This window comes from Ictalurus furcatus, chromosome 27, assembly GCF_023375685.1.
Source record: "Ictalurus furcatus strain D&B chromosome 27, Billie_1.0, whole genome shotgun sequence".
NCBI classification, from domain to species: Eukaryota; Metazoa; Chordata; class Actinopteri; order Siluriformes; family Ictaluridae; genus Ictalurus; species Ictalurus furcatus.
In genome coordinates, this window is record NC_071281.1 from 13759175 (window position 1) to 13780511 (window position 21337).

Genomic DNA, 21337 nt, shown 5'->3' on the forward strand with positions numbered 1-21337 from the left:
TATATTTTTTTTTCCATTTAAAATTCTAAATAAACAGAAGGTTCAAGATAAGTAAATGTGCAATATATTGAATATTTAATATTCAAGATTCTGCAAAATTTCTAGGTCCCTATTTAAATGTAAGCAAATTTGTGACATTGACCATGTTAATTGCTTTGTATAAAAGATTCTGATTTTCCTCATGTCTAATCTCTTCTGTTGAAGCATTTGTTCAGACAACATTCTGATGGATTTGATCTAAAATGGATCATAAGGTTTTGCACAAACTTGTGGAATCCACTGCTCATTAAAGCAACAAGGACACATACGAAATACAAAGAAACTCTGAAATTCATGTACATATTTTAAGGATTTTACTTTTCCCACAGGTTGTTGTCAATGACATCATCTATAAAGAAAATTGTTGTATTCAATTAGAAACGAATGCAAAATAGAAGCATTTCCCTGGTGGTCTCAGACTTTTGGACCCCACTGTATGTAAAGTACTGTATGATGAGTAAGTAATGAAACATGATGAAACAAAAACTTTATTTATACGGTTCTACACAGACTCTTTACCTTTATACTGAAAGAAGTGTAGGGCAGCCCTTAGGAAATGGAGCATTTTCTAAAATGAAAACATTATCTTGTAGGGTTCTACACAGAACCTATGGGTTTCCTCAGAGGTACAAATTCAAAGAACGCTTGGTATGCTCGAGTGTAATCTGAGTCCAGTTTTTTTGAGGAATGCTGTGAAAGACAGATTTTTACTGCAAGAAGTGTGGAACAACTTAGAAAGAATGTTAAATCTAGCACCATGAAGGGTTCTTTTGTCTATCTGTCTGGTTGAAGGATCCTTAAATGTTCTATATACTGTCCCCTCAGTCCAAATTGTTGTACTGGCTAAGCCCAATGTTTGTGCAGTTTTGATTGATTTTCCCTCTTTTCTCAGTTTCAAAATGGCTTGCTTTTCTCCTTTAGACAGCTCTCTGATCTTCATGTTGTCTTGTCCTTTTTAACACAAATGCAGTCTTCACTGGTGAAACTGAAGGGTAAGACCAAAGTAGATGTTTACAGCTGTTTATTGTTTAAACAGTCACTCTAACTGGACACACCTGGGTAACAAGAAACACCTGTCACTCACATGTTCCAATATTTTTGCTCACCTAAAAATTGGGTGGTCTGATACAAAAGGTTCTATGTTTTATGTTGTTTAATACTTCTAGATGTAAATACCAGGAAATAAAAACAGAAATCCTATCCTCTTATTTCATATCCATCTTTAAATCTCAAAAATGTCTTTGGGATATAGCACTTAATTGGCCTTGCTGTTCCAATAGTTTTGGAGGGGACTGTAGAACACTATGACAGAAAAGAACCCATCCAGAGGGGTTCTCATGTTTGGATCCTTTTCTAAAAGGATATCCTTTGTTTGTAGTGTTCTACACCAGACATTTAAGAGACACCCCTTGGGATGCTAGTGAAAGCTGTGAAAGAAAAAACTGTAGAACAAAAACTAAACTCTGACACTCTTTCTTTGTTTCATTGGTTTGTGCCTCTGGGGAAACCATTAAAAGTTGTATATAGAACCCTACTACAAGGAGTTTCCCTTTTTTGCAAATATTCCAAGTAGAATATCTTTAGAAAGCTAGCACCATTAACTATCCAAAGAACCTTTGAGTAGCCCTTTTTTTCTATCAGTGTAACTACTGTATATTGAGAAATATTTGGACACTACAATGAGACATTTAATATATTGTACTATTAAAGGTGCCTTTTGTAATGTTTAAATGCAATAATTATATATTTTCTAATGCATCTTGGAATGTCCAGCATTCCTATACATTGTTTTCATTTTAGTCTACTGTTGTTTTTTTTTCTGGCCCAGAAATTAGCCCCACCTCCAGGCCGTTGTCCTTAAAAGGCAACTCAAGGGGTTTACACAGTTTAAACATAATCGAGGTGTTCAGTTAGGGGAAACGGCTCGACAATGTTTTCTTTGCAACTGCAGTTTGCTTCACAGACAGCAGAAGGCTCTCAACTTACAAACAGCTTCTTTAAATAAAGTATTGAAGCTAATGTTAAGGTAGTGGTCTGATTTCCAGTTTCCTGTTTCAGAAAAAAAAGGATCTTTCTCGACAATTTCAAGTTCTACACAAACCTGCGCTCTTCTTCTCTTCCTTTTTCATCTTCTTCAATCTCTTGAGCATGCCCCTTAGATCCGTAATGCCGTACTGGAAGGCGATCTTCTCATACTCGGTGGGCGGAGCCTTGCTCAGGATTTCCCACACGTCCACATCGGGTTCGTGGCTCACCTGGACCATGCTGCGGTCAGACAGCAAGAGGGAACTGTTATTGATGGCTCATTTAGACAGGTGAGATTCAACAAGTTTGCAGTTATGAATTTTGAATCTTCTCTTTAATTTAAAACTGAAGAATGTTTTAGCTCAAAGCTGCAGACATGGCCACTGCTTTTAGCACTACTGTTAGAACCATATCCAGAAGCTGATGGCAGAAAGCAGGAGGAGAAAAAAACGCATATTAAATATGTACAGGGATAATTCAGTTCTTACCATTGGGCACTTTTTTAAAGAAACTGCTGCACTTAGTCAGAAGCAGAACCCAAGACATGACAAGATAAACCAGAGCAGGTTAGTGCGCACAATTCAACAGCCCACCAATACTGCTTAGCACATCTACAGCAAATTGAATCTAATTAAAAATCTAATAACTATATGTTGAAAATAAAGTTTGGGAAATGCTTGTGGATGTTACTCTATTAAATTCTACATGTCAAGATAAGGCAGTAGATATTTTCAGAAAACAATGTAGACATGAAAATATTAACAACACACTGATGAAAAGTGACTGTAAAGTGATTCGTGTTATGCTAGTAGCAAGGAAAGTTGCAGCATAGAACAAACTATGCCAGCGTGATGCTAACATCAGCATTCATCATGCGGATGGCAAACCAGATGTGCGTCCATTCAGTCACTTACTCTCTACATTCGATGATCACACACAAGAGGAGAGAAGAGAGTACAAACATCAAAAGAAATGACCTCTGTTTGTAAATTGCAGCCCAAATATGTGTACAGAAATATCAATTACTGCAACACATATAGTCAATTTACATGCATTATTTAAACTGAGATCATTACATTTTACCATGACTTATCACGCAATTGCATGGTGATAGAAAAGAGCATTACGCTGCAAAAATCTTAGCACGTGGAAATACTTTGAATAAAGTCAAATGCATCTACGGTAGTATTTCTTATTATAGTATCACAGTAAACCAAATATAAGATTATTGAACCTATTTCAAGCCATTTGTACTCATTTCAAGTTTGCTCTGTTGCCAGATAATTTTGCTCATTTTAAGCATTTATTTCTAGAAAGAAGAGAAATTATCTGCCAGTAGGATAAGAAAACTACAAGGCTGAAATGAGCGATATGAAATGTCTAGAAATAGGTTTAATGATCTTATATTTGGTTTATTGTAATCTTCTAATAAGAAATACTAGATAAATTGGACTATATTCAAGATATTTTCACTTGCTAAGATGACTTTTTTGCAGTGTATAAAATGGCTGTAAGTATGAAAGATGACCATATTCATGCACAAAAAAGAAACCGTCAGTGTCCCTTACAAACATATAACATACTTTTAGACGATTTAGGAATAAAACTATAAGGCGTGCTGTTATGTGAGGAAACAAAACGCGACATGTTGTGCTGTCATATAAAAATTATCAAAGCCCAGATGGTGTGATGCAGAGTTACTGTTTACATTCAGGAATGTCCATGAAACAGGAATCTCTATCCTGATGTTAATAATAAGAAACCACAATGCTTTCTGTTGTAAAGAATTTCCTGCTTTACCTCTGGTACTGACACTGGAGACTCCTTCCAAAAATGCTAAATAAATGCCTCACAGAAAACCACCATATAAACAATTGCACATAGTTTTGTTTTTTTTTTAACTCTGTATAAGTCGAGAATCCACCCTACAAGTCCCTGTACAAGTTGTTACTATAGAAACGATAACCTGTTAGAACAAGCACATTAATATAAACCTGTGATTTGTCTTGCAGCCAGAATTACTATCAGATTTGCCGTTATAGAAAATTAACCAAATCCTTCTGACCAATCAGAATTCAACAGCGCTGTAGTATAGATTCTTATATCATAGTATAATGAAACTACACCCAACATTTGACTTTATGTAGACTTTATGCTCCTTTAAGGAATGCCTTTTTCAAAATCCCAATCACACAAATGCTACCACTGACCACAGACCGAAATCTTACGTTTACCTTTATTGACCAGTTTCATTAGTCAACTCAAATCTTCATTTATTTTTACACTGCAAAGTGCTGTAAATGAGATCGATATCTCTGTTCCAAATAAAACTGACATTTTTGTCAAAAAATAAAATGTATGCTAAACAGATTGCATACTGGATTAAAATCTGTTTACATAAAATCATAATAAATCACAAATCATTTAATGTGGACCAAATATAAATATGCCTGAATATTTAGTATACTCATAAATAATTACTAGTATTATTAGTAGTACATTTAAAAATTAATCTAACAGTTTATTTGTCTCCTACTGTACTTCTCTGTAAGTAAAATCTTTGTAGTATACTTGAATGTTTTTTGCATTTTGACATGATCCATGGGGAAATTCAAACACTTAGCAGTGTTCACTCTATATTTGGAGACCCACCTCTTTTTGAGTAAACCGCTGAAGTCCAGCTCTCCTGCATCACCTGCATCCAAGCTACTGCAACAGGAAACCAGCCACAAAAACACGGTGAGCAGAAACACGCTATAACTGACATTTCCATTACTACAACAGTTTGATCACTTTTAGTGTAGATTTGTGTGTAGATACATTAATCATAAAAAAAAGTTGGAATTTAGGAGTGTAGCAGATGTGAAACATGCTTAAGAATAATATGGATATACATATTATACTGAAACCAGTGAACCAAGTAATTAGTCTCTCCTTGTGAACCAAATAAAGTGATCATTCATGTTGGCTTCATTATGAAACCTTGCTCTCTAGCACAGAGCAAATCCATTTCTTGCTTTGAAAAAGCTCTTCAGTTATGGACATGAAAGTTGAAAGCTCATACCTTGATGTAGAAGCAAAGTTACTTCAAACCCAGAGGCTGATCAGACACCTCTCAAGTCATTTCTGCTCTGAGTTTTCATTTTGAGGATAACCCATGTGTAAGAGCAATAAGAGGGCTGATGACCACTTCACTACACATTGAAGAGTGTGTATGTCTTAAAGATCACATTGCAAGATGAAGGGAGGGGGAGGGGGGGGTGATTTAACATGCTTCGGAGAATTCATTTGTGCAACTGACACCACTGATTTTCACAACATGTCCGTCACAGTGAAGAGATCCTTTCACGGGAAGTGGGAAGTGTAAATTATTTCATTTCACAGCTAGCATTAACAAAGCTTGGAAGCATTATATCACAAGCATTTGGCATCTTTGCAATTTATGTTGATCTGTCCCATAGGACATGCACTATTTTATACGAATCAGTCTCTCAATCACCGGAACTGCACTTGTGAAGGATCAGTGGACAGGGAAACCATATTCATTTAACCAACTAAAGCTAATTTTATGCCAAAAAGGAGGGCTGGATGTCTGTCCTCACGAGGACTAAAGATGAAAAGTGAGACAGACAGAGAATGTGTGTGAGAGAGAGAGAGGAAATTCAAGGCATTCTGAGAGAGTGACTCACAAAGGAACAGACATCAGTTATATGAGTCAACTCTCTTTAAATGTTCTCACACAGAGAGATAAAAGTGAAGACAAGAAAGGAAAGTCAAAGGAAATGAATATTAAAAACCAAAACACCCTCCTTTTGGTGAGAAATCAAGCTCATTTTCCCATGAGCTTTAATGCATGAATATGCCCTCTGCCATTGCAACAAACCCCATTAGCTACCTGCCCGCTGTTGACATCCTCTTCTTACTGCCTGGAGTTATGCTCCTGAGTGATTAGTATGTTCAAGTAATGAGATGATTAAACATGTCTGTCCCCTTTGATATCATACTTTACATAAACCCAAACAGCACTAATTATTTAACAGCAATTACCTATCAACTCACAAAGCCAAGCTCAGAAAAAAAGACCACTCACGTGCGTCTGAAAGCAGCACGAATATCAAATCCCTCCACTGTTTGAACCTCTGTAAGGAAATTAAAGAGAGAGCATTCGCTAACGTTAGCTACATACTTTATACTGTGGTACACAATGCTTTGTGGATGACTATTTGCTTTACTTGTAGTAACACCATCTTCTCCTAGCTAACTTGCAGATATCTAACAACACTCTCAGCTGTCAGATTGATTTTCCACACTAGATTTCAGTTACTATCAGGTTCTTTTCATTGCACTTCTGTAATACTGAGGAGACAACAATAACGGCAGCAGATAATTACATTCTCAGAAGGCATTTTGTTCACTTCATTTCATTTCATTCACCATGTATATGTGAATTTTTCTTGGAAGTATATTGCTATGCCTCTCACAACCATCAGTTATGCACAGAGAAGCCAGTGTTACAAAATGTTCATCCTTGTCTTGCTTGCAGTTACATATTTCTACCAGAACGACCCCCAAATTCCCTAAATGGGTGCATGTACTGCAGATTTATTTCTCTACAAGAACTCTGCTGTGTTGATACTCACCATGCACAATCAACTCAAAATTACAGCTGTCAAACTTGTCTCTGGATGACACTTCACATCGATATCCTCCGGCAAAATTAGCTTTGGCTGCAATGACTTGCATCTCAAAGGTATACACCTGTGAAATGACGGTGGGACAGTTTACAGTTCAATTAGATAATCCATTACACAGCCCTTTTTATGTGTACACTAATCATAACATCTTAACTAGCTGAAAAATGATTTCAAGTTTAATCTATTGTAACCGCATATTGATCTATAATACTGTCAGCACCTACGTGAGTCACAATACTGCCGTCTCTACAAGATACCTACGTATATTTACAGTCAAGTGCAAAAGTTTGCACATCCGCAGGACAAAATGAAGACATGAAAATTTCTTTTCATCGATGTGTTGTAGCTGATGATAGCTCAAATAGTTAAGATATACACCAAAATTAGTTCAAAGGTTTGCATCTGCCTTTATGATTTCAAAATATATATAAAATAATCTTTATGATCATTTTAATCATCTTTTGCTGCCGACCTTTTGCAAAACATTGCATAGCAAAGGTCATCAAGGCACACCTTGTTGTTGCGGTCATAGTGCTCTTTCAGCTGCAGGTGTTTTCCTGACTTGCTGGCCAAGTCCATCCACTTTCCTTTAAACCATCTGACTGTGGGCTTCTTCAGCAGGGACTCGCCACACACTTTTGCCACAAAGGTGATGTTCTCTCCTGTGGATGGATTGATTGAACCTCCTCAATATGATTCTCATGACTCTGAAATAGCTAACAGTCATGTTGGCTCAATCTCTAGGGCTTCATGTCCTTCATACCCTTCATATATTTGCTCATTTTGCCAATTCTCAACCAGCTAGCTGTCCCCTATGACACAACAGCTACCAACCAAGGAAGTTGAAGGCTAGCACATACTTCCTCTAAGACATGTGATGCCAGCTACCAAATCTTTTCAAATTGCTGCTCATGCTAAATCACAGGGGAGCTATGCACTCTCTGCCCTTTTCTGTATACAAGAGCTCACAGACTCCCACCATTAACTAGTGTAGCTTTAATTCACAATGAGAGAGTATGCCCTCCCACCCAGAGAGTCAGCCAATTTTGCTCTCTTGGATTCCCAGCCATGGGATGTCTGAGATTCAGTCTCCTAAATATGGGGTGAACCCTTTTCTGTTGGGTGCTTTTAGGCCTGTGGTTCTCTTGTTCATCAGGAAAAATCCTATGTAAAGATGCATTTAAAAATGCTTGTGAAAGTATATGATTTTGTGAGGTGTGACACAGAACAACGAAATGTACACTATATACAGTATGTTTGCACATGAAGTCTAAAACATGGTTATTCTTTTGCTGAAAGTTGGTCATCACTCACCCACAGTCACCTCCCCATTCTGAGGTTTTTCTGAAAAGAGTCCGGTGAGGTCCTGCCTTGTGTCGGGCTGCTGGTTTTCTGAAAGAGAAAAAGATGTGAGAAAACCGTATTAGAATTAGTAGTATTAGAAGATGTATAGATAGAAACAATAAGGGAGTACTACTTTGTTAGTTTGTTAGGAAATTAAACTTGATTTACCATCATGAGCACCATCATGAGGGTCTGGGGCATGGTTGTTTGTTTCTGAAGTCTGGGTAGGAGGTTCAGAGGGAGCTGGGGCGGCTGCTGGGGGATCTAACGGAGCATCAGCAGGGGGCGCTGCTTCAGGTGGAGTCTTTTCTGTCTCCGCTGCCTTTGCTGGTGCTTTGGCTGATGAAAATGATAAAGAATATCATAGCATGCTCTGAACTCAGTCAGTGATGGTTAATCTGAAGTGTCTTGGACTAAAGTATGTAAGTGAAGAAATTGAAGTACACAGAAGAAGAAAAAATCGCTGCTTCACTTTTTTTCATTGATTTACTGTAGCAAGTGGCCTTGATTGCTTTTAATACAAACCCAGCACACAGACATTCTCAGAATTTCTGACTATCTACAATATCCTTGACATAGCTTCAATAGACTGATAGCTAGACTCGATATAACTGTTAAATAAAGCCAGGCTACTAAGTATTTGTTCCCCAAATATCTCTTCTGTGTTTTGCACTCTTTGACTATCAGATTTTCCGTGAATGCTCCTGCTTCTTGCTGTCAAGAGCCTCTCAGGGAAGCAATCTCCAGAGCCAAAGGTCATCAAGGTTTGTACTCCACTGCTGTGGACAAGGCCTGTTATTAATAGCTCAGCTATGGGAAGGGCAGGAGGAGTCTGCCTGAAAAACAAAGTTCTGGTCAAAGAGTTTGTTGTGTCTGAAATTGGGTCAGAATCATGCTGGAAGTGATCGAATATTATCGTAATGACAGTAGTGCTCATTCAGAAGAGTGATACTCATGTCAGTTAAGTGGAATCACACAAAGTGACTGTGAATAGGGATGTGACAAAGGTGCTGTGTGATTATCCAAAGTCACAAACAAAAAGTGGCATAACGGTGCAAAGAGATCTGAAGTGTGGTCAGGAGTACCAAGTACAAGTACCAAAAACCTTCTGACCCACCCTCTGTTTCATTGATCTTAAGCTCAAATTTGACTTTTGAGCCTCCGGATATAACTGCATATCCTGTTGCATCTTCAGGCGCAACGTTGCTTATGACGAGTGAGTGCTTGTTGCCTTCTGCTGATATTGTGTATTTATAACTTCCTGTGATGTCTTTGGTATCCCGTTGCCATCTTACTTTAACGTCTTCCTTCTCAGTCTGTGCTTCGAATACCACCGTGGCCCCAACCTCAACAGTCTGACTTTTTGGTTTCTTGATGAACGCAGATACTGAGAAGGACAAGGATGATGAAGGGGAAAGACATACAAAGGTTCACTTGTGTACATGGATTATCGCTAATGGGACATGTCAAGCTTTTTAAAATTGACCTCTTCATAAACGGCCAAATGACAGACACCATTTAAGCAAAAAGTCTCCCTGGATCAACATAGCTTAACGCATCCTTCAGAGACAATGAAAGTGCTTAATGACCCACTGTAATTTAAAAAAATGATAATGAAAAGAAGCGGAAAAATGGACAGTACAGCCACAGTAAGCTTACAGTGTAGTGTGTTCTGCACTGCTTGACCTAATACAAGATTCACAAAAAAGTCTCAGCTTGAAGCATGAATTTGGATCTTCACATTTTCATGAGAAAACTCAGAGATTCACTCGTCTCTCTCTCTCTCTCTCTCTCTCTCTCTCTCTCTCTCTCTCTAAACTAGATGCTGAACCTGTCCTTTCACTACCGAATGGGGCAATGTAGGGATCAGCTGTAATAAACACTTGATCGATCAACAATAAAGGATGATTGATTGAAAAGAAATTGAAAAGAAGTATTATACGTGTCTGAAGTTGAACATTTCCAGAACCCCTAAATGCTAGCAATTATAAGATTTTGAGAGACATCATCTCACTCAAAAAAAAAAATTAAAAAATGCTGGGTTATTTTTTTCTATCCAAACACTGGATTGAGCCTTTTGGGTCATTTAACTGGGTTATTTTCTCAGTCTTGGGCAGTATTTGGGTAGTTATGTGTAACCCAACTGCTGGGTTAGTGAGTGGCAGGGTCATTTTCACTGACAGTTGAATCAATGCACCCCTCCCCCACCCCGACACTTCACCCCAGCTCCTTGGGTCAAATCAACCCGAGGACTGTTTCAATTCCTCTCAGGTGGAGGTAATGGTTTTCACACAGACCCACTGTTAGATTCATGTGGAACAGCCATTTTGAATTTTAAGTAAACAAGCTTAAATTTTTTTATCAGTATGTCTTTTGTCTTCTTTTAGTACCAAGAAAATGAGCTCCACTGTTAAGTGGAGCATCAAAAAATTAGTTTATACTCATAGTGTTCCTCCCCACGGAAATCTTTAGTAAAAGGCGAAAGATTTTTACGATCTGAAGAGAAACATGAGTGGATTAACTTCCTACCGCTTTCAGGCCACAACCCTGATCACACAGACATGTTACACAGAGACGGTAGGTATGACATGTTGTACTGTAATACTATAAAGTATATCATTATATTAACTTTAAGTAGCACATTGTTGAATATTGTTTTTAATCTGATAATGACTATATGTACGGACTGTTTCAGCTCACGTAAATTAACATCTTTTGTATTTTAACTCGGGTTGGGTGTTGATGCGTCGCGACGTCCAATGAGAGGCGGCCAAATTTGCATATTACAGCAGGACTACCATTAACTCCGGAGCTTTCTGCTCAGTAGACCTCTAGCGGATGCATTTAGGTTGGCATATTTCATAGCATTTTATTTCATGTGAATGTGTTTTAACTTTTGGACCAAATATATGCTTATAATACACAAAATAACATTACAGCACGCGCAGTAATGTTATGTGTGAGTAAGAGGAGGTAAGTATGAAATGTAATTGTACAGCTGTAATATTTCTTTAATGCCTTTAATCATCGTTTTAATGCTCGGTGAATCAAATAACGGAGTTGTTTAAATATTTCAGACAATTTCTTGCAAATTGTTACATTTGTTGGTATGTCAAAGGTCATGTAGGTGGATTAATAACCACTGCGTAATTAACTGGCGCTAATTATAATTGTTCTGGGGGGGTTATGCACTCAGTTTGCTTGCTTTATTGAATCTAAATTCAGTATTGTACTTTCTCATAATCTTCTGCTTACACTTTCTGAACACTCAAGTTTTAATTATTATTAACCCTGCTATTATGTTATGGGTCGATTTGACCAATTTCCACATGTGAGATGTCTGAAATACTGGTTAATCTCTCTTTTTCTCTTTTTTTTATTTTTATTTTTTCACTTTTCCTCATTTATGATCATGAATGTACATGCAAAAATTTCTTCTTATTGCTTGTCTTGGATAGACCATAATAAAAGTTTATTGTTCTTTATATGTATTTAAACTTTAGAACCAATTTGTGCCATAATATAATAGATCTAATTTTACCTCACAACATACATGAACGGGTCAAAACACCCACTTTCAGCTTCAGATAGTTCTTTATGATTCTTATTTTGTAACCAGTAAAGGAGCCCCACAATAAAGTGGGGCGACAAAAAATTAGTTTATACTCATAGTGTTCCTCCCCACGGAAATCTTTAGTAAAAGGCGAAAGATTTATACGATATGAAGAGAAACATGAGTTCTGTTTTGGAAGGCGGTTAAGTCCACAACCCCGATCAAACAGATATGTTACACAGTAACGGTAAACATACTCAGCATTTACACAAATGAATATTATACCATTTCATTTTACGCAACATTACATAAACAATTTAATTGATAATTTTTTATAAAGAAATAATAATGTTTTACTATTTTATACCAGCGATGTATTCTTAAAGCACGGCATGCTGGGTAGGCCATGCAAATATATGCCAATATTAACCAATCAGATGGGAGAAAGTGGGTGGGTGGTGCTTTAGAATCTGAACCCGGAAATCATAGTAACAGTCATAGCTTGTTTGATAATCAGGCATAGAAATTGAAATCTACGCTGTACGTTATATAAACACTGTTTTCGCTCTTCTTTTTTCTTTTTTTTTTTTTAAACAGACCGGATATTTTAACACTTGGAGTACACTTACGGAGAAATTAAAGCTATGCTTTCAAAGCCAGTCGTGGTAGAAACCTCTCTGCGAGTGTATACGGGATTTTACGGTAAACACTGGTCGCTTGGGGAATTTGTTTAGTTTTGTTTTTTTTAAATAAACTAGTGCAAAACGTGCATTCTGTCATTTGAAAGAGATGTTATGTACAGTAATTAACAAGAAATTGTGAGAGTAAACTTAGTCAACATTTGAACTAAAACGAGCGGTAGTTTCCCCCCCGCAAGCGCTTGCTGGTTACCGCAAACCCGTATATATACTCGCACAGGATTTCTATCTCGCCTGGCTTGACCACGGTTAGGTTTCAGACATGGCGAATGTTTTTTGTTAGTTGTAGACTACAAAAAGTGCTGGTTAAGTCGAATACATGATAGCATTAATAATTTTAGACACTTTTGAAAGCCTGCAATTACCTAGCTAGTTGAGCTACATGAGCATTCTTAGGCATTTACAAATATTTAGGTTTCTACAATAATCACTATTAGCACTGATTTAGTGAGAATATCAGCTTAAATATTGCATGTTATTTATATAAAAAAAAAAATAATATGAAAGTTGTTTCACGTGGGTATTTTTTTTTTCTTTTAAGGTTTAATGGCTTGTTTAATGGATCTGTGTGGAGTCATACAGCTAACAGGCTTTCTGTCCTTCCTACCACTAAAACAGCCTGAAATTCCCTGTATTGTGTCGCATGCAGGCCTGTTCAAATATAGAAAGCATATGTTTTCCATTAATAAATGCACTCTAAGCACAGAGCAGTGACCGAACTGCCCAGAGCTGTGCGAGGGATTAGCTGGACTCTATTTCAGTGGACCTGCAAGCATTGGAAGAATGGCCCTATGCTATTCAGTCTCACCTCTGCTATTTGATAACTAGTGGCATCCACGTTTTATTTTTGTTCCCCTGACACAGACTGTGTGACACAATTAGTTGAGGTAAAAGAACACTAATGTGTGATATGATAACAAAGCATAAAATAAGAGAAACCTGAAATCACATGTCCATAAGTATGTGTCCTTCTCTAGTGACTGTAGGCTGCTTCCTAGGGGGCCAAGAAATATGGAACAGAGATTTACTACGATGTCAGGAGGGGCACCTGGGCTGAAGTGAGGACAGACAGGCAGCTGACCTATTTCATCTGATAGTCCAAGTTAGCGTTGATGGATGTGTGATACATCTCTGGTCTTCAAACAGATCTGTTTTCACATATCCAATGCAGCAAGTTGGAATTTCAATACAGATGATTGCAATACAATTGAATAATAGCATCTGTTTTGTTTTAAAGGACTGCTTGTATTAGACCTGACCAGGAAGAGCAGATTGCTGTGTAAACGGAAAGGCAGAATGACAAAATCTATGTTGTCTTGATTGTAAAAGCATTAAAAGAAAAAGAAAAAAACATTGGAGAAGAGATTGAGACAGAAGATTTGTCAGTATATAACACGATATTACCACTAATACAAACTGCTTAGTTGGATCAATAAAAGCATCAGTGTAACGTAGTTTAAATACTGTGGGTCTTAGCACACAAAGCCACATGATAACGCATCAGACAAATTGGACTTTGCTAAGTATTAGGCTGTTGGATGCTTGTCAGTGATATGCGGTGTGGTTTTCAGTGATGGTGTGAGTGAAGTTATATTCTTGCTGTCTTTGGTATGCCACAAGAAATGTCATGTCAGTGGATCATTGGAGTGCTGCAAGTGTTGCACTTGTAAAGGTAAGTGGCCAAACTGGCACAGATGTGTAAAACCAGGATGTATTCTCTCAGCATTTAGAAATGCATGTGCGTGGCTCTCCAAGATTCTGATTGGGCAAAGCCTTTCCTACTGTATCGTGTCACTCAACACCATTTGGAACACAAGGCTCAGTTCTTGTCACACAGCAACTGGCCTAAAGTGTTTAGCTTACTGCAGACTAAAATTGAACCATAGTAAAAGTATAATGTGTCACGTGTAAGCCAGCACACTGAAAAATACCATTTCTAAACGATCACAATTATTTCATCATCTAAATACAAATAATATCATATTAGATCTGTTATTGGTGTCATTTCTGTTGAAAAAGTAAAACGGATATCTGAGCAGGATAGAGAAAATGTTTTTTCCACAGTATGAGATTATTATAAACAAATATACAGTATTCTTATTCATTTCAAGCTTGAACTGGTCTTTTTCTGTTGGCAGATCATTTAGCTTATTTTATTAGTTTTAATTTTAATTTAATTTATTTCTAGAAATTATCAATAGAATAAGGCAACTTCAAGCTTTTAATTATTACAAAACTCTAGATCATGGAGAAATATCAGCGACGGCTATATAGATATTTTTACTTGATAAGATTTTCTTTACACTGTAGTGTGTGTATATATATATGGTGTAAGCAATAGATTTGCCCCAATTGGAGCATGCTGGTTTTACATGGAGATCTGCTGATACATCCAGTGTGCTTTGGCGTAAAACTTGGAATTAATGGGAATTAAAATATTGATAATGGACATGATAATAAGCAAAGCAGTACAGGTGAATAGGATCATTTTAAAAATAACTGATAATACAATTCATCCTTGCCAGTTTATTGCTGACATAAATACTGCATTTGGACTTTCTAAAAAATATATATTATATTATATTGCAGACGTTTGTTAAAATATATTTGTTACAATATATAATTGTTTTGCTGTTTAATTAAAAACATACCATGTACTTGTTCTTGAAATGTTCTTTTTAAATGCAATTGTCAGTATAAAATCTAGATATTCAGCTATGATCTATATTTCGAGAAATATCCATCTAAATAGGGATATGAATGAAAATGGTTTGAATGCAGGTCATACAGAAACAGAAAAAATATAGAAAATATAGAAAAAAGTAATAATAATAATAATAATAATAATAATAATAATAATAATAATAATTGGAAATCGGTTTTAAGGGCTACAATACATGACGTCAAGGTGCCAAGTAGGTGGAGCTTAAAGCAGCTAACAGTTTACCATGGATGGGAATCTCGGCTCTTTTCAGTGAGTCAAATAAGTTGGGCTCAGCTCACCGATAAGGACCGAGTCTTTCAGCTCCCAAACGGCTTATTGGCATTTTTTCGGAACCGGACAAAGTTTTTGTTTTACTTTGCTAATTATGTCTGAAATTGCTTCATGAAATGTTACTCTGCTTTTAACTTAACAAAATAACAAAGGATAAAACAAGTCTCAAATGCGAGTCGGTTCTCAGTTTTCACTAAAAGAGCCGACTCAATGAGCCGATTAAAAAATAAAAATGTAGCAACCATTTTATTCATAAATGCATGTGCTTAACATCTTATCAGGACATAATCCAGATACGAGATACGTGAAATGGGAAGGAGTATATGGGGTCTTAGATGAGGTATTTAGACCTGAGTATTGGACAAAAATTGTCAAACAAAAATGTTTCAGTTTAGGTCTTACTTTTTTTATTAGAAAGTAAAAGAAGTCATGTTAAATATGCAATTTATCCAAAGATCTGCCTACAGAGTACATAATAATGATGCTGGTAAAGTGATGCATGTAATATTGAACATTAATTATTCACTTGTCAGACATCACCCATATGATGAACATCATTTAATAATGAAGCGATGACAAACTGTAGACAGGCATCTCCCTTACTTGCTTTTAAAAGTTGGAAAAACTGAATATTTAATCACACCAGGCACTACAGGACTTATAGTCAGTCTGGGTTAGGGTTAGGGTTTCATTTGTGGCCAGTTTCAATCATAGTTTCTTGCTCAAGCATTCAGGTCATCCTACTGTTTGACTATTTTTTTTTTTTTTAATTGTGTATTTTATTTTCTTCAGTTGCACAAGTCTAAAGTAGGCCTGTTTCTGTTTTATAATTCAAATCAAGTAAAATGTAACACCACAGAAAATAAACCAGGAAAAGTTTCAGTTGGAGAAATACATGCCTCTGATATGTCCAGCATATCCAACCCAATAAGAGCTGTAACTGTACGTCCCTGTGAATCTTTTCATAAACACATTCCATCAAGAAAGTTTGTACTGAAAGTTTGTTGAGCTTTATGAACTAAGAGTTAAAAACTAAACGCTATTACCTGTTTTTTTAGTCGGTTCAGGCATCCTGCTTTCCTGGTTGAGTGTCCCTTACGGGTTCAGACAAACAGGCTTTGTGGATGCCCACTCCTCTTTCTCTTTTATTAGATCCCCACCATCATACCCTCCCTCCCTCCTTAACTGTGATCTACAATCTAGACCCAACCCTTTCCTCATGTCTTTCTCTCCTCAACTGTGAGATAATGAGCACATACCCCCATCTATACACTGCCAATAGGTGGACCGTATTTTTGGCTACTCTTCCTACATGTCCTCCAGCTGACAAGAGCAGAGAGGCTGAGGTTAGGTGAAGGTCAAGGGATGAGTGAAGGGAGCAGAGAGAACAACTGTAGAAGCAAACTGGGCTTAAATTTAGTTTCTGACACTATGAAAATCCTTGTACATGTACGGCCCAACACACTTCATCCATGGGAAAGCAAGCACAATTAAGACTTCAGATGGTTTTCAAAATGTACTACTGATGTTTATACTTCAGTTTTGCTGAAATGGTAATTTCTCAGGAAAAAAAAGATTGTACTCTTACAATACTCTTAAGTGTGCATCTTTTGTACATTTAGTATATGTCTCTTACTTTGAAACCTATTCTCATACAAGTAGCTAAAGCTTCAGTTATGCACCTTAACTCATTATGTACATTACATTTATGTCTTCAGAGCTAAGATACCAATCTAATGATATAAAATACCTACTCTTAAGAGTATCATTCATCAAATGTACAAAATAGAAAATGTCTTTATTAAAAATCTCTAACAAAATCTTTATTAAGTAAAATTGGTTTACTAACAAATAAAAGTATACAGCCTGTTTAAGATGAATGGCATAATTATAGGGAAAATTTTTGTTTTGTTTTGTTTTTTAACATTTAATGAGTAGTTCTATCTAAGTGTATGTGGAACATAAAATATTTAATTTGTGGTAATCAATCCTACAGATTTTATATATCTTATTAGCATTCAAAACAGTTTTACTATGAAGGCAGACTTTAATACACTTAAAAAGACACACTATTAGCATCACATAAATATATATAAATAAAATTGGTTTCACTCTGTCCACATTTTATATTTTTTCCTACTTTCTTTTGAATGTCCATGGAATAAAATAAAATATCAGTTGCCATAAGTGTACCTTCTGCCATCATTTACACATCTGAATGACCATGTAATATGAAGCAATGTGATAACATGAAATGAACAATGACCTTATATGGCCATATATGGCCTTTTATAATCGACCCATCAGTGTGCGAGAAGGCGGGAATTACAGAGAGGGCTTAAAGCAAATATGCACACACATCATGCCGTATTAGACCATAAACACATCATAATGAAACTAAAGCTGAACCCCGGACATTTTCTCAAATTTAGATGCTTTTTTTAAGGTCTGAAAAAGAGGACGTGTGGTCACCATAACAAAAGCATTTCAGAGAACAATTCGTGTTCATTTCTACCAAATTAACTTTGTGAAAAATTTATTTGCACATGCACCAGGAGGTTACTCGTGTGAGTCACGACTGCCAAGAGAGAACCAGAACTATAATCAAGCAGCTGTCTATATTGTGTTATGTCAAAAGAATAATTTCTTTAATTTTAAATGAATTTTTTTTTAATCCTGAGAGTATTCCCATTATTTACAAAATGTTACTGTAATCTGATTCCTTGTTTTGTTTTGTTTTTTGACGTAACTGTAACAGATTACAGTGACCAGTTTTTTGTATACTGATGACGTAACGCCGTTACATGTATTCCGTTACTCCCCAAGCCTGCACACTCACACACTAAGCCCTTGGTGTATCAGTGTTTATCTATAGACTGTATTTTGTTTTAGCAAGGGCGATCTATTTTTATCTATATGTATACACTTATAGATGTGTACAGATGTGTCCAACAATGTACATGCATGGAGCTTATGACAAACAACGTTGTGCATCAATCTCCTTTTCCAAGCATTTCCACCATCATCGCTTCATATCTTCCTTTGACATCTGATGTACTGGCCTGTCAGCACCTGGTCAGTGTTGTAGCACACAGACAGCACAGACTAGCCACAGCAGTAGCATGCCAAGATTAGACCATAACAGACAGTATAGGAGGTAGGTTTTTCATGCTGCTCTACTCTATAAATGGCACGAGTCTGGTGTCATGCCTAAATATTGCCCCTGACTGGGCTTCTCCTTACCTGCTCCCAGTACCAGGAAGATCAGCTAAAAGCTGAACCATACAGTCATAGAACATTGTCACCTGAAACTAACTGAAAATTATATGCCTGAGATGAATATATTCCTCATGTGAAACATGTAAACATGCTCAGTGCGAATACAATAGAAAGGAATTACACATAGCATCGAGGATATATGATACATTTGTATGTACATGCCATGTGTATCATACGTGACTGATTGATCTATAGGGACATACACACAACAGTAGGAGATGTAGTATTCACAACAGTGACAGATACACTGTCCAAGACACATGTGAAAAAAGAAATGTTCATTAATTTTCACAGCTGTCACCTTTGACCTAGAGAAAGAATCACCAGTATGCTATAAGGGCATGAGCTGTTAGGTCTATATTCCTGGCAGGAAGCACTAGATTTTCTGGCAGCTCCATGCTATCACTCACATGTATCATTAAAAAGATATATATAGTGCTGGCACTAAATGCTTTCATTCATTGATTGATTGGTGATTGATTGAAAATTGAAAATATGAAGGAAAAAACGTGACTATCACAGGCCATGCACTGCTTTATCATAAAGTCTTAATGAGTGTATATGATAGATATCTATGTGGTCATCAGTGCTTGTTAAAATTGTAAAAATGAGCTCTAATATCACTGTGAACATTGTGCACAGTAATTATAAGCTGCAACCAATAACAATGTCGATGTGAAATGTGATAAAGAAGAATTAGGACTTCAGGTGGTTTCCAAATGTACTTCTGATGTTTATACTTCAGTTGCGATGAAATGGTAAAGTCTCCGAAAATAAAGAAGTAATCTTACGATACATCTTTTGTACATTTAGTATATGTCTCTCACTTTTAAACCTTTACTTGTAAAAGTAACTAAAGCTCCAATTATGTACCATAACTCATTATGTACACTACATTAATGTTTTCAGGCCTAAGATACAAAAATAATTAATACAGTTTAGTGTGTGTGGGGGGGGGGATCTGAGAGCATACACTGGTACCAATTTATCCATCAAATGTACAAAATAGAAGATGTCTCTAACAAAATCTTAAAGTCAAATTGGTTTACTGATGGATAAAAGTGTACAGCTTGTTTTCAAAGCCTGATTAGGATGGATGGCATAATTATGAAAACAAACATGGCGATTTCAAGAGGTTATTAACAATTAATGAGTAGTTATTTATATATAAATACTTAATTTCAATGCTGACACACACACACACACATATCTTTCTCTCTCTCTCTCTCTGTCTATAGTGCTAGCACGTTTTATAACCAACAGTGCCAATGTGAATTGTAAGCTGAGATGAAGACCCAACTACAGAAACTATATGTTAAACAAGATGCAGTGATAAGAAAGGAAACATAATATATTACTCCTGAGGGCTAAAGTCAACTCAGGTACTAAATTGCATGTGTACATGGGAGCACAAGCCTGTACAGAAGGTAGACTCTCATGGGGAGTTTGTCATAAATCTCCTCCATAGCAAGTTCTCTAACACCTCAAAGTATGTTGAACAACATGACCTTTAGGAATAAAGCCTTTGTCAAACAAACTATACGAGACAAAACGCACGTCCTGCAAGGCTCAGCTCATTGTAATAAATGTCAATGTGGTTGCCCTCTACTGCCACCTAGTGGTCATACACTACATAGACGGCAGAGGCACGTTGATTCAACGTTACTATTATATGGTGTCTGAGTAACTGCACGTGTTGCACATTGAGTTTCCGGGCCAACTAATCTGGTGGATATACTTTTGTATTATAATAAACTGGTATACTAGAGGATTAGTAAGAGCTTAATGTTCATCAAGATGTGATCCAGAGCTCATAGTGTCATCAGATAAGGGTAATGCACAGAGCTTCCTGCTCCCCATCAGGGCCTAACCCCCCCCCAGCTTTATGACACCTCCTGCTGTTGCTACTGTTAAAAAAAACCAAAAAAAAAACCAAACAAACAAAAAAAAAAAATCAAGTTTGAAAGAAAGAATGTTTTGAAGGCATACTTTTAAAATCTTGCATGGTGATGCTCTAACCTACAGCTGGACTGTTTTTTTTTATCACACTTATGCCCACTCCTGAAGGAATTCTGACCATTCCTGCACTTACAACTGTCTGCACCTGCCTGCTGTATTTTCTGACCAACTTAGTTGGTTCTATTTATCAAAATGGAAACCAAAAGTAGCTAAGTAACTAAAGCAGTTACTCAGGATAAATGGAAGCAGGAAATGCATGGTGTGAGCAGCCAGTACACACTCATGTTAACATATATGGATTTAAAACTACAAGAGAATGCAAAATTTTGAATTCTCTACAGATAAACAACATATTAAATGTTAATTGTATGCTTGAATGGTCATGTGTATTATTATTACTATTATATATCCATCCATTCTGTACAGCTTATCCTACACAGGGTCATAGGGGAGCCTGGACCATATCCCAGGGAACTCGGGACATGGGGCGGGAGACACCCTGGACAGCGAACCAAACCATTGCGGGGCACAGTCGCACATACTTTCACACAGTACGGACAATTTGGACATGTCAATCATCCTACCATACATGTCTTTGGCCTCGGGGAGGAAACCCCTGAAGCACAGGGAGAACATGCAAACTCCACACACAACCCTGGGGGTGGGAGGCGAAAATGCTAACCTAAATATTATTATTATTATTATTATTATTATTATTATTATTATTATTATTATTTATAGCTTTTATCGC

At 36.7% G+C, this 21337-nt stretch overlaps 1 protein-coding gene and 2 non-coding genes across 3 annotated transcripts in view; all 3 read right to left on the reverse strand.

The window, feature by feature from the left end:
* mybpc3 (myosin binding protein C3) overlaps positions 1–16486 on the reverse strand; it is a 40517-nt gene extending 24031 nt beyond the window's left edge. Inside the window, exons 1-10 of the mRNA XM_053616683.1 lie at positions 16395–16486; positions 9220–9489; positions 8271–8441; positions 8073–8150; positions 7272–7420; positions 6705–6822; positions 6155–6203; positions 5960–6004; positions 4717–4773; positions 2141–2304 (exon numbers count right to left, since the gene is read on the reverse strand). Coding sequence (XP_053472658.1) covers positions 2141–2304; positions 4717–4773; positions 5960–6004; positions 6155–6203; positions 6705–6822; positions 7272–7420; positions 8073–8150; positions 8271–8441; positions 9220–9489; positions 16395–16419 — 1126 coding nt within the window. The 5' untranslated portion in view covers positions 16420–16486. The remainder of the gene's footprint in view (positions 1–2140; positions 2305–4716; positions 4774–5959; positions 6005–6154; positions 6204–6704; positions 6823–7271; positions 7421–8072; positions 8151–8270; positions 8442–9219; positions 9490–16394) is intronic.
* Positions 10503–10617, reverse strand: LOC128603174 (U5 spliceosomal RNA). The gene has a single exon (XR_008384992.1). It is a non-coding gene; the product is annotated as a U5 spliceosomal RNA (small nuclear RNA).
* LOC128603173 (U5 spliceosomal RNA) lies at positions 11728–11842 on the reverse strand. Its single transcript, XR_008384991.1, has one exon. It is a non-coding gene; the product is annotated as a U5 spliceosomal RNA (small nuclear RNA).
* Positions 16487–21337: the final 4851 nt, after the last annotated feature.